The 19,705-nt window shown below is 60.9% G+C and overlaps 1 protein-coding gene across 8 annotated transcripts in view; it reads left to right on the top strand.

Moving 5' to 3' along the window:
- Positions 1-17,804, top strand: part of OSBPL5 (oxysterol binding protein like 5) — a 68,229-nt gene extending 50,425 nt beyond the window's left edge. For 6 of the 8 annotated variants that reach the window (XM_004278059.3, XM_004278058.3, XM_033402512.2 and 3 more), the window contains 15 exons: positions 306-477; positions 853-1,045; positions 2,894-3,078; positions 3,695-3,776; positions 4,375-4,473; positions 4,897-4,993; positions 5,964-6,062; positions 10,971-11,068; positions 11,552-11,641; positions 11,733-11,869; positions 12,303-12,488; positions 12,726-12,852; positions 14,340-14,478; positions 14,917-15,019; positions 16,713-17,804. In XM_004278059.3, coding sequence (XP_004278107.1) covers positions 306-477; positions 853-1,045; positions 2,894-3,078; positions 3,695-3,776; positions 4,375-4,473; positions 4,897-4,993; positions 5,964-6,062; positions 10,971-11,068; positions 11,552-11,641; positions 11,733-11,869; positions 12,303-12,488; positions 12,726-12,852; positions 14,340-14,478; positions 14,917-15,019; positions 16,713-16,851 — 1,946 coding nt within the window. In that variant the 3' untranslated portion in view covers positions 16,852-17,804. The other 2 variants (XM_049713151.1, XM_049713149.1) reach the window with 2 other exon arrangements.
- Positions 17,805-19,705: the final 1,901 nt, after the last annotated feature.

The following is a 19,705-nucleotide window of genomic DNA, read 5'->3' as shown; positions in this document are numbered from 1 at the left end:
GGCCTCACCCTGACGCCACAGGTGGGAGCTCGCAGGGCCTCTGGGTGCAGAGTGGCCTGAGCTTGCTACGCGTATGACCTTGGGGGGGTCACTTACCCATCCTGGCCTTAGCCCTTGTCTGTGACGTGGGTGACTGACAGTGTGCTGGGAGTGGGGGGTCCAGTGGGGGGCTCCTTGTTGAGGAACGGAGGGATGGGGACGGGCAGGCTCCCTGACAGAGAGGCAGGAAGCTCCCCAGTGTGCAGTGGGTGCCTCCCCAGCTGGGGGCTGCTCATCGCCCCTGACCCGCCCCCCCCCCACTACAGGCCGCTGCTGGCTGGATGCCCTGGAGCTGGCACTGCGCTGCTCCAGCCTCCTGCGACTCAGCACATGCAGGCAGGGCCGCGACGGGGAGCCCGGGTCCTCTCCAGACGCATCACCCTCCTCACTCTGTGGGCTGCCCGCCTCGGCCGCCGTCCACGACCAGGACCTGTTCCCGTGAGCAGGGGCGTGGCGGGCAGGGACCAGCCTCTCCCGGGAGCCTGCTGGGGACTCCTGGGCCTGGGCCCTCCCTGGCACCACCTCACGGGGTCTCCTTGTACGTGGGGAGAAGATGGGGGGCAAACGCCACCGAGGTCTGGCTGCCCAAACCCCAGGCCAGGAGGCAGGCCTCCTCCACTCGAGGTGGACCGGGGAGCCTCAGGGTGTTTGCCTGTGAACTGGGGCTTATAGTGTCAAATGCCCGTCGCTGAGGCTTTTCAGCACAGGGATGGGGCTGAGGCGCCCGGCAGCGAAGGGTGCCCGGGTGAGGGTACCGGGGGGTGTGCCCAGAGGTGGGCGTGCAGCAACCCACGGGCGCCGTCCACCTTCCAGACTGAACGGGTCCTCCCTGGAGAACGACGCTTTCTCAGACAAGTCAGAGAGAGAGAACGCTGAGGACTCAGATAAGGAGACCCAGGACCGCAGGCGGAAGGCCGAGAGCGGGGGCGAGCCGTCGGAGGCCCCGGGGCGCCCCGCGCGCAGAGGGACCACGTACGTGGTACAGGAACACGAGGACCTGGGGGAGGTGAGAGCCCGCCCTGCCTGGAGCTCGGGCGCCGCCCAGCACCCACCCCGCATCCCTGAAGCCATGGAGGCGACGCCTGGCCGTCCCCTCGGGGAGAGCCCGCAGGGTCTGCTACACCCAGAGGGCCAGGGGCACGGGAAGGCCAGGATGGCGGGACTCAGGGAGAGCCGGGAGGGCCGCGGGGCTCTGGTGAGGGTGTTGGGGGGGGCCACAGGGCAGGTTCAGGTGGCGGCCTGCCAGGGTCCAGGTGAGACCTTCAGAAGGTCAAGGGGCAGAGGTGGAGCCTGGGACCCGCTAAGGAGGAGCTGTTGTCTGGACAAAGCTGACGGTGCCCTGGACCCGGGTCGGGGTGGGGAAAGGAGAAGGGGTTCAGAGCGCGTCCAGAGGCAGACGGGCAGGACCCAGCCTGACGGCGATGCCACCTGTGAGACGGGCGCTCTGGAAGAAAGAGCTGGCGGCTGGGGGTGGGACCCAACTGTGTCCCAGGCTTGGACGTGCAAGGGAGACGCTGCTGCACGGGAGGGTCTGGGGCTCAGGGGGCCGTCTGGACATAGGGCTTGGGTGGGCAGCCCAAGGGGCCCAGGGGCCCAGGCACCCCAGCCTTCAGAGGCTGAGCACAGACGGGGCTCTGCAGAGGAACCCTGGGAGGCGTGGCAGGGAGGGGAGGGGTGGCCTCAGGGGCTGGGAGCTGGAGGAGAGACAGGGTGACACGGGGGTGGTGGTGACCTTCACCAGGGCACTTTTGGTGGAGAGGAGGGGCAGAAGCCAGAGGGAGAGGGTTAGAGGGAGTGTGGGTGGGATGGGGGGTGCAGGGGATCCCCACCTGCGGCAGCTGCCACGCGCGCCCTGAAGCTGACCTGGACATCAAAGCCAGGGAGCCACAGCCTCATGGGGGTCAGACATGACCGCTGCCTCTGGGGGCTTCCCCTCCCCTCGGTGCCCAGGCGAGCTGTCCAAGCGAGTGCCACTAGGCCTCCGCCACAGCTGTGCAGACACAGAGAGGCAGAGTGGCTGCCTGAGGTGGCCCAGCAGGGTGGTGATGGGCCCTGACGCAGGGCTGGCTGCTGTCACACCATTTTGCTGCCTCCCTGGGGGGTGGGGATGGGGGTCCATGGGGAGGGGAGGGGGGCTTGGCGTTGGCCCGGGAACTGCGGCTCGATGGCAATTCCCGAGACGGGAGGGTCCCCGATGCACAACCCTGCCTGGGAGCACCTGCCCCCCCAGCCAGCTGTCTGTAGACAGCTGCACGACCCTTTCTGAGATCACTCTGCGCACCTGAGGGTTTGCTGGTTGGTGCGGCCTGGGAGATGGAGCCCCCTGCCCCCTCGCCCCCTGCCCAGACAAAGCCCAAAGCTCCGGGGCTCAGTCTCTCTGTGGCACAGTCTCAGGGAAGAGAGGAGGGGCCCAGGGCGGCCCCCTCTAGCCGTGCGATCCTGGACAGGTGAAGACCCCCTTCTGAAGGGGGTGCAGGCCTGAAGCACCTGTGTCACCCCATGAAGACAAGATGGGCTGGGGGTGGAAGGAGGTCTCTTCGAGCACGTAGCACCTGCTGCCGCGGCACCGGTCATGCAAAGTCCACAGACAGGTGTCAGCAGCCATGGTGGACGTGCACCAACCGCGGGGAGGGCCCAGGCTGGCCAGGAGCAGAAGCAGACGGGAGCCGGCCTGGGCCAGCAGCTGCCCCTCGGGCCTGCTGGAAAACGCAGGGCTCAGCTGGGGCTGGGACAGGCCCTCTGGGTGTGGCGGCCCGGCCAAGGGGTACGCGTGGCCGCCCTACCCCCCATCCCGCCCCCTCCAGGCTCCCCGCCAGCTCTGGCTGCAGCCTGACCGCGGTCCCTCTGCCGGCAGCTGGGCGAGGCATCGCAGGTAGAGACGGTGTCTGACGAGAACAAGAGTCTGATGTGGGTCCTGCTGAAGCAGCTGCGGCCGGGCATGGACCTGTCCCGCGTGGTGCTGCCCACCTTCGTCCTGGAGCCCCGCTCCTTCCTCAACAAGCTCTCCGACTACTACTACCACGCCGACCTGCTCTCCAGGTGAGCGACGGGGAGGTGCCCAGAGACACCCCCCACCCCAGGCTCCCTCAGCCCCTGCCTGCCCCACAGAGAGTCCTAAGGGTCCCCAGGAAACTGTCCCTGAAGCCTCTGCCTCCAAGGGGCCCGGCCTCCATGGGAGGAGCTGGTGGACAGGGAGGACGGGGCAGCCCCACGTCCGGTCAGGGCCACCATCACAGGTGAGCCCAGCACCTTCTGTGCACCTGAGCCCTGGCATTGGCTCCCTCAAGCTGAAGAAGGCGGAGGTTGGAAGGGGGGCTGCAGGCTCAGCAGCCCACGCAGAGGGAGCTGGGTGAAGGCAAGAGCATCCCGGGGGCTTCCTGGAGGCGGCCCCCTGCCGGCCTCGAGCCAGCAGCACCCTCTCTGCCCCAGCACTGGAGCCACCCTGACATTTTCCAGTTCCGTGGAAAACCCGATTCCCTGGAGTGTCGGGGGAGGGTGGGAAACTCCTTTTTGGGGGCTGGGCAGCCGGGGAGGGGCCTGGGTTTTCAGCAAGTGGATGGAGGTTGAAACGGAAGGAGAGAGGGCGCCGGGAAAGGGCAGAGGGCGGCCCAGGTCCCCTGATCTGGAGTGAGGGCATTCCCCCACCCCATGGCAGGGCCGCACTGGAGGAGGACGCCTACAGCCGGATCAAGCTTGTGCTGCAGTGGTACCTGTCCGGCTTCTACAAGAAGCCCAAGGTGAGAAGCACCGTCCGGGGAGGGCGCAACTACAGCCCAGCCCTGCGCCCTGGCACCCAACCCCACCCAGAGTCCAAGGCCATCCCCTACCCCGCGTGACCCTGAAGGATCCTGGTCGTCCCCACAGTGGTCCCGGGTCCTCCGAGATGGGGGACCAAGCCCTGACTTCCCACCCAGGGGAGCGACGGAAATAGCAGGGCTGGAGAATTGGGGCTTTAACTTGAAAGGTCATTAGAAGCCACAGGGGGCTTTGAGTGGGCTGTGCACTGGCTTCCCCTGAGGTCCGGGGAGGGCTTGATGTGGTTAGGGTCTCACGTGCCCCTCAGAGCCAAGAAGTGGACAGGGCACCTCGTAGGCCGTCCGCCCAGAGTGTAAACCAAGGGTAAAGCATAGTCTCCCCAGACTGGGAGTGGGGCGCTGTTCCCAGATGCTGGTGGGAAACTAGACATCCCTTCTAGAGACCTCCTCCCTGCAGGTGCCCGGGGCCGTGGGCAGCAGGCAGCCCCTCTTGTTGTCCCTCGGTCCACACCCCGTCCCAACTGGCATCTGTGCCCCACCCACAGCTTCTCACACAAGCCTCTTTGTTCACTGCCTGCAGGGGATCAAGAAGCCCTACAACCCCATTCTGGGGGAGACCTTCCGCTGCTGCTGGTTCCACCCCCAGAACCACAGCCACACCTTCTACATAGCTGAGCAGGCAAGGGCCCGGCCACCCTGGGCTGGCTGCTGGGTTCTGCAGCGGACGGGGCCCTGGCAGGGGGCGGGGGGCGTCTCACCCCCAGGCACGTTTCTGGGTGGCTCCACCTGCGACCACTGGAAGAGCTCTGGCCTCACTGCGGCCAGCGGGGATTCTCCCAGGAGGCACAGGCACCATCTCGGCTGTGACAGCAGACAGTGTTTCCTTAGGGAGGGGGACAGCGCATCCCGTTTTCCTGGGGGGATGCGGGGATGGCATTCAGCTCCCCCCCGGGCCCCAGGACTCAGGCCCGGCTTCGCTGGACGTTGGGGCTGAGAGATGGGGACTGCCCTCGCGCCTGCACCTGGCACTGGGAGGGATGTGGTGGGGGACCGGGCCTGCCTGCTCTTGGGGCTGCCGCAGGAGCCACCTCTCCACCCACAGGTGTCCCACCACCCCCCCGTGTCCGCCTTCCACGTCAGCAACCGAAAGGACGGCTTCTGCATCAGCGGCAGTATCACAGCCAAGTCCCGGTTCTACGGTGAGGGGGGGTCCCCTGGGCCTCGAGGAAATGGGGGGAGGACTGACCTGCCGCACTCGGTGGTCACCGAGACCTCCCCCGGTGGCCATGTTCGTGTCCCTCTCCGCCTCTCCTAGCCAGGGACCACGAGGGGTAAAGTGCTCAGAGCCTGGGGTCAGGCAGAGCCCCCTCCCCCCGGCCTCTCATCCCTCAGCCGTAGAGCTGCACTGATGCTGGGAGGATTACGGGAAGAGCCATGTGAAGGTACCCTCTCGAGCTGGCTGTCCAATTCAGCACCACTGGCCACACGTGGCTGTTTGAATTGATTCAAACGAAATACAACCTAAAAGGCAGCTCCGCGGTTGCTCTGGCCGCAGTGCAAGTACCCGCGTGCTGCGTGGGATAGAACAGTTTCATCATCACAGGACAGTCTATCGGGCAGCACCCCTCGAGAGCCTGGCACCGTGGGTCTGTCTGCATTTTTCCGTCCTGTCGACCTTCCTATTGTTCTCACGGGTGGGCAGGTGCTCTGAGTGCCTCTGTGTGCCCAGCAGACTGCAGAGGGCGTACAGGCTCAGCCCACCTTTTCCACCCCTGTGCTCCCGTCACTGACTGTGGCTGTGACTCTCAGCCCCGAGCGGGCCGTACCCCCTCTCCGCTGGTGTTTAAAATCAGAGCAGAGGCCCTAGTTTGAAAAGGTTTGAAGCCTCCACCCTAAGAATCCCTGCTTTAGTAAGTGAAATAAACATGAACACATGGCGACTTAGGTAACTCCTCAGGATGAATGACTTGTACGACCTGGACGGGGCCTTTACAGAATCTGAGGCTCAGAGAGGTTAAGCAACCCGCCCACAGTCACACAGCTGGAGGTGCCTGGGACTCTTTCCACCTGTTGGAAGGGAGCTCAGGTCCTGTGACTTGGGGTGGAGGTGGGGGCCCAGGTCCCGAGGATCGGTCTCATCTCACTGGTCCCACTGCCCCGTCTCTGCAGGGAACTCACTGTCAGCTCTGCTGGACGGCAAGGCCACCCTCACCTTCCTGAACCGGGTGGAGGATTACACCCTTACCATGCCCTACGCCCACTGCAAAGGTGAGAGGCCATGGTACTCCCACCCTGGAGGGCAGAGCCCAGGCCGGCTCCCTCAGGGAGAGCACCCTGGTTCTTGTCTATTTGAAGGTATCTTATTTGACCCTCACTCTTCCATGACTTTTTAGCTGGGTATGGAATTCCAGGCAGATTGTCCTTCTGTCCTCTTTGGAAGCTTGTTACCACCTTCTAATTTCCATTGTGGTTGGTGATCAATCATCTGTTGGCCTGTTTGTTACATGTTCTGCTTTTCTCTGTAGCTGCTTTTAAGATCGTCTCTTGTCTGTGGTTTTCTGCAATTTCACTGTAGTAGTTCAAGGTTTGGATTTCTTTTTTTTTTTCCTCTACAGTGTTGTGTTAATTTCTGGTATACAGCAAAGTGATTCAGTTATAGGATTTATTTTTTATTTTTTAATTAACAGACTTTCTTTTTTACAGTGCTTTTAGGTTTACAAAAACTTTAGCAGAAAGTGCAGAGAGTTCCATATACCCCCCCATCCCAACATGCACACAGACAGGCACACACACACACACACACACACACACACACACACTCGGATCCCCTAGTGTTAACATCTTGCATTGGTATGCTACATTTGCTACAATTGGTTAGCTGATATTAACACATTATTATTAACTTAAGTCTATAGTTTACCTTACGGTTCACACTTTGTGTTGTATAATTATGTGGATTTGGACAAATGCATGTTTCTACCTTTACAGTATCACAATAGTTTCACCACCCTAAAAAATCTGAATAGATGAATTCACCTGTTCATCCCTCCCCCCTCCCCTCAACCCCTGGTAAACGCTGATCTTTTTTTTTTTTTGCGGTACGCGGGCCGCTCCGCGGCACGTGGGATCCTCCCGGACCGGGGCACGAACCCGCGTCCCCTGCATCGGCAGGCGGACTCTCAACCACTGCGCCACCAGGGAAGCCCTGTTTGAACTTTTTAAGCAGCGATTTCATGGTTTTGATCAAGTGTGGGAGTTTTTAAGCCCTTATTATTTAATACTGCCTCACTCCAATTTCTCAATTTTTTTTCTAGAACTTCAGACACTCTGTGCCCTGCATCTGACATCTTTTACGTCTTTGCGTTCTAGATAAGTTCTTTAGATCTACCTTTAACTATGATTAACCTAATATTTAACTCGTCCACTGAGTTCAATTTTGAAGTTTTGGATTTTTTTCCCCCAGAAGCTCTACTTGAGTCCACTTCAAACCTGCCTGTTCTTTTATACTTGTATCTTGTTCCTTGATCAAGTTCACAGTTTCTTCTCATAGATCTGTAAACATGGTAAACGCAATTCTTTTCTATTCTCTATCTAGCAATCCTAATATTCTAGCCAGTTTGCAGCTGTGTCCCCACTGCCCACAGCAGTGAGATTCTGGATAAACATTTGTTGAGTGGATGAGTGTATATATTAAGACCTTGAGATTCTAATTCTGCTGGGGGTTTTCCCCTATACTAGGCTGTCATGTATAGTAGGCTGTTTCTGGGCCACACAGGAAGTTTCCATTTGAGTCCCAAACTCACCTTACAAATTGAAGGCCAGGGATGTAGGGGGTGGGGATATTTTTAAACCCTAGAACCCTGCCCAATGCAACTGTTTCCTTGGTTCTCCTTTTGCTGAGAGCATAGCGACGTGAGAGTCCCGGTTTTATGGAAATGTCTCGGAACACACTTTCCTTGTTGCTCTGGCCCAAGCCCCTCTGTCCTGCACCCCACTGGACACCAAGGGCTCAGGTCAGCAAAGTCCTCTCTGCTCAGAGGACAGATGCACTTCTTCCTCTTTCTCCCCCTCTCCTTCTTGTTTGTTTTTTCTCCCAGAAGATTGCCCTTATTTTCTGGCATGCCTGTCTGTTCATTAGTGCATTTAAAAGAGCATTACTTTTTCTTCAACTTTTCATTATTGAAAACTTCAAACAAACACATGTGAAAGGACAGTGACCCAGACACACACAACGTACCCAGAACGCAGCAAGTACCAATCGTTTCCTTTATCCCCACACGCCTCCCACCTCATTCATTTGAAGTAGCTCGCAGATATCACGTCTTCTCTGCGTTTCATAGAGTGTCGCTAAAAGATAAGGAATCCCCTTCTTAACCACAACCACGGGACTATCATTACACCAAAAATTTTTTTTAAAAAACAAACAAAACAAAACTCAAGGCTCTTTCCCTAATACCATCAGGTATACAGTCAGTGTTCAAAGTGCTCTGATTGTCATAAATAAATGTATGTTTACATACGTACATACACACGTATGTTACGATTCACTTGTTTGAACAGGATTCCAGATAAGGGTCACACTTTGTGCTTGGTGTGAACCTTGACCTTTCTTTCCCTTGCACTGTATTTGTGGAAGGAATAAGGTCATTTTCTTGTGGGGTTTCCTCTAGTCTGGACTTACTGGCTGTGTCTGTGGTGTAGTTGAACGTATTCTCTGTAAACTGGAAGTTGACCTCATCCCTGGAGGTCTGATCGCTTTTCAGGCACAGTTTTTCCAACAAGACAACAGTAGGTGGCTTCCCGTCCTCCTGCCGTGGGGCTCGTGACGTCAGGTTGGCTCCACGTCTGTGATCTTAAGTGAGGTGGATTCTCAGCTCCTGGTCCCTCTAACCTGGTGACGGTCCATCGCTCCTTCATCCAGCCAGCAGGCAGCCTCCTGCAAAGAGAAAGTCGCCCTCGCCTACCACGTGCTTACCCGCTAGGCCAGTACCTGTAGGATAAATGCCAGAGTTCTTCAAAATAGTCATGAGTTTTCCTTCCGTTGCCCCTGGCTCCTCCAAAGGGGATCCTTGGTGAGGTCGTTGTTGCTTTGAGTATTATTTGATCAGAACATGCATGATCGATACAGAACATTGCAGCTAGAACATTCCATGCTCCTTGTGCCATGCTGGCCAGCGGGAGCCCTCAGATTGGCCCCTGTGTCCTCTGTACCCAGCCCAAGTGGCCTGCCTCCTTTTGCTGTGACCCCGGGAGACCCTGACGTCTCCTGCTCTACACCTTGAATCGGGCATTGCTCCTGGGAGACCCAGGTTCCTGCCCGTAGGAAACGGTACTTAGACATCGTTGTCTGGAGGCGAGGTCTGCTCCCTATGAGTGGTTTGCTCATCGTTTCTAGGGCTTTCGTCCAGTGAGCTGAAGATAGAATCTTTTTTTTTTTTAAGATTAAAACAGGTGAGTTCACACTGACATTTCCAATCCAGATTCAAGACGGCGGGTCTTTTTACGCCCCATTCACCTCCCATGTGAAGTGTCTCCCCCCACGCTGGAAAGCCACTTTCCGTGACCTCGCCACGCTCGCTTTTTGTCCTAGCACCACACACAGCACTCAGAGTGACACTCAGCCCCACCACCAACGGGCCGATGGCTGAAGGCAGCGTGGGCTGTGGTGTCTGTGCTTCTTGTCCTGAGTGGATCCCTCTGGGATCTGTAAGGTCATCAGATATACCCCTCTGGGATCACGCCCACTCTGGTCTTTTCTTTCATTTCACTTTGGATTTTTAGGAATTGCTCTTTTAACTTCGTTTTTTAAATAATTTTGTAAATGAAATATGTACCCCGTTCCAAAGTCAAAACTACATAACAAGGTATAGACAGTTCTAGGGTCTCTCGGACCTCCTCCCCCACCCCCCGCAGTAGAGAATCGGGCCCTGCACACGCGGCCCTGCAGCTGCTTCTCTGACTCTGCGTTGGTGTGTCCTGGAGAGACACCAGAGCAGCTCAGAGGCCCGACTCCCTTCCATGTAGCTTTTCCACCCTGTGCACAGGGGAATTTGGGGGTGATTCCAGCCTTTTTGCGATTTCAATTAGCTTGTCTTTTTAAATTTTTTTTTTAATTAGTGCTAAATCTTTTTTTTTTTTAAATAAAGTTATTTATTTATTTATTTTTGGCTGCGTTGGGTCTTCGTTGCTGCGTGCTGGCTTTCTTTAGTTGCGGCACGCGGGCTTTCTCTAGTTGCGGCGAGCGGGGGCTACTCTTGGTTGCGGTGCATGGGCTTCTCACTGCGGTGGCTTCTCTTGTTGTGGAGCACGACCTCTAGGCACGCGGGCTTCGGTAGTTGTGGCTCGTGGGCTCTAGAGCGCAGGCTCAGTAGTTGTGGCACATGGGCTTCGTTGCTCCGCAGCATCTGGGATCTTCCCGGACCAGGGCTCGAACCCATGTCCCCTGCATTGGCAGGCGGATTCTTAACCACTGAGCCACCAGGGAAGTCTGTTTTTTTAATTTTTGGAAGACTTATTTTATCCCACATCTCTAACTGTTTTCAAGTGAGAATGATCCTTTCTTTCTTCCTTCTCCTTCCTTCCTTCCTTCCCTCATTTCTTTTTTTCTTTTAGAGTAAGCCCTCCGTAAGACAGAAATAGAAGACTCATGCTTTCCTTCAGTAATTAAAAAATATATGTATTAAGTTAAAAAAAAAAGAAAACCACGTGGGCCCGTCCTGGGCGCAGCAGTGAGCAGGGAAGATGCAGCCACCTACATCGGGGCAGGATCTGCGGAACGGAGTGACAGGCCTTGACGAGGGTCTCCCGGGGGCAGTGGGGCTCCTGGGAGCCTGGAACAGGGGCTGCTGGAGGAGGTGACCTAGTAAAGGTTGGGGATGTCTCCCAGACTTAGCAACTCGCATGAGCAAAGGCCCTGGGGCCAGAGACCCCGTTCGCTGCGGGGAGCTGGTCACTGCGGAATCAGGCCCGGTCTCGGGCTCTGCTCACCTAACGAGATTCTCCCCCTCCTGGCAGCACTGCCCCCAGAGCGCCTGCCCCCTCCCTGCTCCCGTCTCGCCCTCCGGGCCCTGACAGGGGCCTCCCCGGCTCAGTGTTGCTGGGTCAGGACTCAGCAGAGGTCTGGGGACTCGGCTGGCCAGGGGGTGGCCCTGACCCCTCAATGCGGCTGTGTTCCAGGCATTCTCTACGGCACCATGACCATGGAGCTGGGTGGCAGAGTGACCGTCGAGTGTGAGAAGAACAACTTCCAGGCTGAGCTGGAATTCAAGCTCAAGGTAGCGCTGGCCGCAGCACCTCGGCCACCCAGGGGCCTTGGGGGGCGTGGGGCTTGGGCCGGGGAGAGGCGAGGCCTTGGGTGGCCCCCTCTTGCCCTCTCAGTGCCCCAGGGATGGTTTCCTGAGCAGGTGCACATGAACGAGCAGCTCCTGGCTTCCCTGTAGCACAGCGGGGCTCGGAGAGGGGAAGGGGCTGCCCACAGGCCACACAGCAGAGCTAGGACAGGCCCAGGCCCCTTCCCCACCACGGGGCACAAAGCCCTGGCAGGGACCCAGCACCCTTGAGCTCAGGCTGGACCGTGGGCGAGCATGGCCACCTCCAGCTTCAGTCCCGTCCCAGCCAGCCCCCCATGCACTGGGGCTGGGAGCTCACCTCCCGCCCACCCATGAGGAAGGGGCCCCTCCTCCCCAGCTCCACGAGGGGGCCGTGGCTGCCGCCCTCACCAGCGTCGTAAGGGCATCGTCTCGGGTGTGTCCCCACAGCCCTTCTTCGGGGGCAGCACGAGCATCAACCAGATCTCCGGGAAGATCACATCAGGCGAGGAGGTCCTGGCGCGGCTCACGGGACACTGGGTGAGAGGCCGCCTCCGGGCAGGCGCGGGTGGGCCCGGGGGCAGCAGAGGCCACGGCCGGTACCTCTGACCTGCCCGGCTGTCTGGGGCAGGACAGGGAAGTGTTCATCAAGGAGGAGGGCAGAGGAGGCGCCGAGCTCTTCTGGAACCCGAGCGAGGAGGTCCGCGGGCAGCGGCTGAAGCGGCACACAGTGCCTTTGGAGGAGCAGACAGAGCTGGAGTCGGAGCGGTAAGGCCCGGGCGCCGCAGGACCCCTGACCACGGCTGGGGTGGCCGGGCCGGCAGCTGCTGTCTCCTGGGTGCACGCCCCCTGGATGTCTGTGGCAGGGAGGATGGACCTGAGTGGACCTTTCTGGGCAGAGGACACATCCAGCTGTGGGCATCTGGAGAGAGAGCAGGGGAGGCCTGGGGAAGAGCAGGCTCCGGGGCAGATGACCTGCAGTCCACAGGGAGGGCCCTGCTGGTGGCAGGTGTGCGTCCAGCATAAGAAAGAACCATCTCAGGGTAAATCAACAGTGCCCAGGAGACCCGGGCACCCTGAGAGGCAGTGAGCTCCCTGTCACTGGAGGCAATCAAGCGGAGGTTGCTCTGAGGCTCCCCTCTAGTGTGAGGGGACGGGACTGCTCAGGTCCCCCAGCTCAGAACGTGTGCTCCGCTCGCAGGCTCTGGCAGCACGTCACCAGGGCCATCAGCGAGGGTGACCAGCACAAAGCCACACAGGAGAAGTTTGCCCTGGAGGAGGCACAGCGGCATCAGGCCCGAGAGCGCCAGCAGAACCTGGTGCCCTGGACGCCGCAGCTGTTCCACCTGGACCCCACCACCCAGGAGTGGCGCTACCGATACGAGGAGTGAGCGCTGGCAGACAGCGGCCTGGGCACCGCGGTGGGCTGGGTAGCAGACCCCCACCATCCTGGCCCTGGGTGATGGGGAGGGAGGGTCACACAGGGGCTGCACACAGGTGCAGGCAACGGTCACTCCCCTGGGGGTCTCCGGTCCTGCTGGGAGGCTGAGGGCTGGGCCGGGCTGGGGCCCCCTCACTCCGAGGGCCACCGCCCCTGCCAACAGACACTCTCTGGACCCTCCAGCCACAGCCCCTGGGACCCCCTGAAGGACATTGCCCAGTTTGAGCAAGACGGGGTCCTGCACACCCTGCAGCGGGAGACCATGGCCCGCCAGACCACCTTCCTGGGCAGCCCGGGGCCCAGGCACCAGGTCAGCACCACCCCCAGGGCCCCTGCTGGGTCCCTCCAGGTGTGGCCCCATGCCCACCCTCACACCCACCTGCCTGGCCCCCCTCCTCTGGGTCCCCCACCCTGGCACACTCTGACCCACGTCCTAGCAGGGTCTCCTCTGGCATCCCCCTGCCTCCCTGTCCTGCCCTTCCCTGCCCAGCATGGGGCCTGGACGCCTGGATTTGCAGGACGCTCAGTTCCCAGGGCACCCTGGTGTTCAGGGCACTGTGCCAGGGTGTATGGTCCTGGCCCATCAACCCCCAGAGCCGCCCTCTGCGGTGCGGGCAGCATGCTATCCCATTCCACAGATGAAAAAACGGAGGCTCTGGGCAGTCCAGGGACTCGCCCAAGTAGGAGCAGGAGACGGCACATTTACCCAGATGCCTGGGCCTCAAAAGTGTGGGAGAGAGGGTGGGAGGCGCGGGCGAGGGCAGGTGGGAGGTTCCAGGAGACACGAGGAAGGAGAGCTCCAGACAGAGATGCCTTTTGAGGGAAGCCTGGAGTGGCCCCCACCACGTGGGCAGGTTCCACGTGTGGAACAGCACACGCTACACCAGCCAGGCACCCACTGTGCACACGGCCGGGGGGCACGGCCCACCCGGGGCAGGGAGGGGAGGACTCCCCATCTTGCCCAGGGGCCCCAATTTTCCCAGCAAACAGGGGCCACAATATCTCACTAGCCACGTGTGTCCCACCCACCCTTCCGCCACATTCCGCGGCCCCTCGACCTCAACCAGATGGCCCCGGCCCCTCGCACACGTGTCCACCTGATGCCCCTCTGTATCCTCCTCCTTCACTTAAGCCTTTCCAGTCGGCTCAGGCCCCACCAAACCCCAAAACCTGTCCCTGCAGCAAAGTCCACCTGGGTGGACTGCCCCACCCTCCATCTCTGTCTGCACCTCCCATCGCTGACCCCACCCCCCAGCACTGACCCCACCCCCATCGCTGATACACATCAGAGCCACAGGGCCCTGATGCAGAGCGTCCAGGCACCATCCTGGGCCCGTCTGTTGGACACAGGCCTGCTGTCACCTGGCCACTCCTGTACTCAGTGGGCTTGTTTGAGGCCGGCCAGCCTGGGGGTCCCTCCATGATGGGGGAGCCCTCAGCTCACACACTGAGCTGGTCCCTGGCCCCACCCCCATCATCTCCGCATGTACTGGGCAGGACCTCGTGACGGTCCCCAGGCCGCCGCAGAGGGGCCAGCAGTCTGCATTACCCCTGAGGACCCTGAGGCCCGGGGGGAGTGAGGCTCCAGTCCAGGCAGGGCCAGACCTCCTCTGTGCACCCAGAGCCAGCAGTTCCCTCCTCCGCCGGCCACCTCCTCCGGAGCTGCCCTGGCATAAGCCCACCACCACGTCCCCAAGGCCAGCGACACCCCAGCAGGTCCCCGAGGGCACGGCGGGCGCACGAGGGTGCGGTGGGTGTGGGTGAGCTCCCGGCCATAGCCGCTCCATCTCCCTCCAGGGGTCTGGCCCCGACCGGCGGCTCCGCAAGGCCAGCGACCAGCCGTCTGGCCACAGCCAGGCCACCGAGAGCAGCGGCTCCACGCCCGAGTCCTGCCCAGAGCTCTCTGACGAGGAGGAGGACCGTGACTTCGCTCCCGGTGAGCCCTCCTGGGCCAGGCCCTCTTCAGGGCGGGAGGACAGAGAAGCCGAAGGGCAGAGGGGGGTGTGGGAGGGGGCAGGGCTCCCGAGTCTGCACTCAGGGGGCGGGGCCAGAGCGAGGGGCGGGGCTGTGACCTGTCCATCTGTCTGTGACTCTCCGGATTGGCTCCTGCCTCTCTGCCCCCTGCCCTCAAGGGCGTGCCTGTCTCCCCAGCTTGGTCCCCGCCTCTGGGCGAATCAGAGGCCAGCGGAGCCCGGGGTTCCCTCTGGAAACATCCCTCGGCACCACCTCCCTGTGTTATTAGCTTCACCTGAAGGCTCCTGTGAGGTGGGACACGGCCCCACGACCCCACCTGCCGGCTCCCCAGACATCCCCGCTCATCCTCACTTCTCCCCCCCACCCCGTGTTCCCTTGTCCCCCGGGTCCTGCGTCCCAGGCTGCGAGAGCCCGTGCCCTCGGTGTGGGAAGGAAGCGTGGCGGCTGCAGTTGCTGCACGAGGGGATCCTGTCCATCCGGGAGGCCCAGCAGGAGCTACATAGGTGGGCCATGCTCGGGGGTCCAGCCGGGGCTCCGGGTCAGAGAGCAGGAGAGCCAGAGCCGGCGGGGGGTGAGGGCAGGCGTTCACCTGCACTGTCACTTGGGTTAGAACCCTCAGGACTTCAGCCGGTCTGGCTACTGGGCGAGGACAGGGGAGCTCCTGGGTTCTGCCCTCTGCGAGGGGCGGGCAGGGCAGAACGCGGCGTGTGAACAGGCTGAGCTGGCAAGGAGGATGCTGGGTCTGGCGGGGGCTTGATGGAGTCCAGGTGAACCAGGGCAGGGCTGCCCGTGCTTGTGGCGGGTGGAGCAGACAGAAGCTGGAAGGAGGTGCTGCCAGCACCGGCTCCCCCGAGGATGCCTCCTACCGCCCCGCGGTGGCCCCAGCTCCAAGAATAGTGGGTCCTCGGGAACAGCTGGGTGAGTCATCGCGGGGAAGACTGGGAACACACTCTATTTGCCGGCACCAGGAGGCAGAGCCCTGCTTGCCAGCTCTGCCCCAGAGCCAGGCTCCCGGCTCCAGCAGGGCTGCAGGACTCCCGGCCTGTGGGACCTCGGGCTGTCCCTGCCTCAGTCTCCCCATCTGTCAACTGGGGTGACAGCAGTGGCCCTGGGGCGGGAAGAGGATGGAGCAGAGGGATGAGCTCTGTGCCTGGCACCCAGCGAGCACTTAACCAGCTGTTAGCATCGGAGCCGCCCTCGGAAGCCTAGAATTTCATGCCTGTGACCCACCCATATGCGGCATAGAGGCGTTTCACACCGTTTTAGCACCCCACTCCACTGCAGGCTGTGTGGGGCTGAGAGAGGGAGAGGAATGCTGTCTCCATGGTCAGGGAGGGCTTCCTGGAGGAGGATGCAGGTGGGCAGGGAGGAGCTGCAAAGGGGGAGAGCAGAGGCCAGCACTGAGAGCAGAGGGCACCACAGGTGGGCCGCTGTCGGGAGAAGGGCGAGTCAGGTGAGGGGGCGGAGATGGTGGAGCTGAGCCCAGAGGCCGTGGGAGCCCGGGGGGTGCGGGGGTCGGGGTGGCCATCTAGCACCACAGGAGGAGACTAGCTGCGAGGCAGGTGGCTGGGAGAACCGCCGGAAGCTTCTGCTGAGGTCCAGACACACACTGACGTCAGAGTCCAGGGCGGGGCTATGGGTTTCCTGGGCTGCCATACAGAGTACCACAGGGAAGCAGCTTCAACCACAGACATTTACCTCTCCCAATCCTGGAGGCTGGCAGTCCAAGATCAGTGCAGGGCTGGTTCCTCCTGAGGCCTCTCCTCGGCGTGTAGACGGCCGTCTTCTCCCTGGTCCTCACGGGGTCGTCCCTCTGTGTGTGTCTGTGTCCTGACCTCCTCTTCTTATAAGGACAGCAGTCCTACGGGATTAGGGCCCATCCTAGTGGCCGCATTTTACTTTATTCACCTCTTTAAAGGTCACATCTCCAAATACAGTTGCATTCTGGGGCGCTGGGGGTCAGGATTCCAACAGAGGATTTTGGGGGACACAGTTCAGCCCATAACAATGGAGGTGGGAGGGAGGATGTAAGAGGCCCAGCTCCCCCAGCCTTGACCCCCCCCCCGGAATGTGTGCCCAGGAAGCGCAGTGCAGCCACTGGGCCCTGGGTCCCTCCCCCCCCTTGCACCCCGGGGCAGGGACGTGCCACCCTGCCTGGGCTGGCCCCAGCTGAACTGCGGTGCCCTATCATTCCAGGCATCTCTCGGCCGTGCTGAGCTCCACGGCACAGGCCAGGCAGGCACCAGCCCCAGGCCTCTTGCACAGTCCCCGCTCGTGGTTCCTGCTCTGCATGTTCCTGGCGTGTCAGCTGCTCATTAACTACATCCTCAAATAAGAGCCCTTCGGGGACGGCGTGGGCATCGCCTGCAGAACTCGGGCAGCCCCAGCCTCCCTCCCAGGCACCTAGCACTTTAAGCCAGCCCCGTGGAGGCAGAGACCCAGCGAGCACGGCCTCTGTGGACAGAGGGGCCCACGGCGGCACAACAGCAGGAGGGACCTGGGGGGCCACATGGGGTCCTCCCGGGGAGGCGCTGGCCTTAATGCTGAAGCCAAATGCCACATTCGTCGTGCACTGCACCCCCTGGTGACCTCGTCCCATCCTCCCTGGTCAGCCTCAGGGGATTGATGGCGGAGGGGCAGGAGAGCCTGCAGGTCTCTGGATGTCGTTCCCCAGCAGGGGTGAGTGGGGGCGTTGAGGAGCAAGCCGGGACCCCAGGCCCTCCTTGGGCCTAACACACAGGCCAGCCCTTCCTGAGACCCTGCCCACATTGCCCTGGAGGGGCCACGGGTGGGCTGCTTCGGAGAGGGCGCTTGGGGCTTTATTCTGCCTTTGTGCTGTCTGGACAGAGCCCAGTTCCTATACCTACAGGACCCGCCCCACCTCCCTCAGCCAGGACGTGCCAAGCTGGGGCGGGCACACGTGAGCACGGCGTGCCTGGGGACAGCGTCCCCGGCCCGGAGCCTGAGTTGGACACTTTGCTCAGACTGATGCACGGTCTTCTCCTCCCACACGTTTTTAATAAACGCAATCGCAATATTTTAGGCAGGCTGCAAACAGCGCCTGGCGTCTGGCCTCCATTCCTGTGTCAAATGCCAGGGTGTGTGTGTGTGTGTGTGTGTGTGTGTGTGTGTGAGCATCTGCACATATAGATACACACGGAGCCTTAAACTATGTTGTGACGGTGTCATCTGAGCTGATTGTCCAGTTTATGTACCCATGTTCTTACCCTCCCCCAGTTTGGGGACATGTCTTTGCTCCATCCCTTGAAATAAACAAGACACACATATTGTGTGTGTTGTCTTCTTGGGGAACTTCTGGAAACTGGCGGGGGTGGGATGTCTTTCAGGGGAGAAGCTCAATGCCAGCAGAAGCTGTCTGGGGCTGGAGGGGCCCAGGGAAGGGTCCGAGGCCCTGAGGATGGAGGGAGGAGGTCCGTGAAGGATGGGGGTGCAGTTTGCAGGGAGCAGTTAGAAGCTGCCCACCCTGCTGAGCCAGCGCCAGGAAGCTGGGGTCCTGTCAAACAGCCGCTGAGCCAGCTGAGGACATGGGAGGGGCGCTGCCCACCGGGGCCTCCAGGGTGGCCCTCAAGCCCATTTGGCCTGGTCCCTTCTCCACAGTAACAGCCCCCTCCCTGCCCTGCTGCCCCCAGCCCAGCCCTTCAGTTCCACTGTGGCCACCATTGCCAGTACTCACAAACACCAGGGCCAGGTGAGTGGGCCTCCCTTTTCTGGGACAGCCCAGGATACCCCTGAAGGGGAGGGTGGGGACAGCTGACCGCAGACCCCATGCACCACAGTACAGGGAGACTGCAGCCCAGCCCTGACAGTACATGAAGGAGGAAAGACACAGAGGGAGAGGCCACAGGACAGGATGGACTTGGACTGGAGCCGAGGAAGGGGCAGGTGGGCACTGCCATCCCAGCCCTCACGCCTGCACCAAGCAGACGGGACTCCCAGGATCCCGCATCGAGGGCAGTCCCCCTAGACTGGCTCTGGATCCCACGTGGTTGTCCCTCCCTGCTGAGGGTGGGTGCTTTCCAGGTGGAAGTATTCTGCACCTTGTTACTGAGGCAGGCTGCTCTGGACCCAAAGCCCTGGGCCACCTATCTTGCACCCTGACCGCTTCAGAGCCAGACGGGGCCACCCTGCTGCAGCCTGATCCACCAGCCCCTCCAACCCCTGACCCCTGCAGCCTCGGAATCTCCTCCAGAATTCTCTTTATGTCCTTGGTAGGCCAAGAACTACTCTAAATAACGAGGAAAAGAAAGCTGGGTGGGCATCGTCCCAGGGGAACAGGTGGCCAATGCCCAGAGGGGTGGCTGCAAGGGCATCACGCAGCCCCTCCGTGCAGTAAAAACCTGGATGTGGTTTCAGGGTCCATCAGCCAACTCTTGGGTGTCCAGATGCTGGTGGTTAAATCTAGAATGATGTAGGGTCCAGAGCTGGGCCTCCCACCCTCACGTCCACTCAGTACCCATTTCCCCGCCCCACTGACAGTGTGCCTGGCTTGGCTCCCAGGGCATCTGGGCGGGAAGAGGATGTTGCAGCTGGACTAGGAGAGTGGAAGCTCAGGAGGGCCTGTGCGGGGGGCCCACCTCACCCTCTAGGAGACTCAGAGCCGCAAAGAGAGAGGCTGAGGAGATGCACTTCCTGGGGACACAGTGACAGTCACCTCACCTTGTCACCTCCTTGGGTGAACAGCCAGCAACCTCTAGTAGGAAGAACTTCTAGCAGAAGCGACCTGGGTCCCAGACAGGGCAGAGAGACTCAAGCAGCTGAGCGGGTCCCCTGGAGTACGGGATTCCGGGGGGGGCGGGGGACGTTGGAGGAGGTTGAGGAGATGAAGGGGCGCGGAGCTCCCTGTGGATGTGCCTGGGCTGCATCCTGCTCTCCCCACGAAGGAAGGGTCTCCTCCCCTTGAATCCCTCTCATCCACCTCACCCGCCTCCCTCATCAACGTCGCTCCCGCGGGCAGCTCAAAAGATGCTGTGGGCTGAGGCGGGGAGGGAGAGACAGACGCTCGGTGTGCGGCGTCCACCTGAGCCCAGGTCGGAGCCCCTGGGGCATCTGGGGCCGAGGGCGCAGGAGGGGCGGGTGAGGGGGGGCCGGCGGTCGGCAGCGTGCTCGCCCAGGAGGGGCTGGGGAGGGGGGCGCGGCAAGCGAGGCGCTCCGTCCTTTCCTTTGCAGCG

Source organism: Orcinus orca, chromosome 8, assembly GCF_937001465.1.
Source record: "Orcinus orca chromosome 8, mOrcOrc1.1, whole genome shotgun sequence".
Lineage (NCBI taxonomy): Eukaryota > Metazoa > Chordata > Mammalia > Artiodactyla > Delphinidae > Orcinus > Orcinus orca.
Note: the sequence above shows the minus strand (reverse complement) of the source record. Positions and strands in the feature narration are given on the sequence as shown.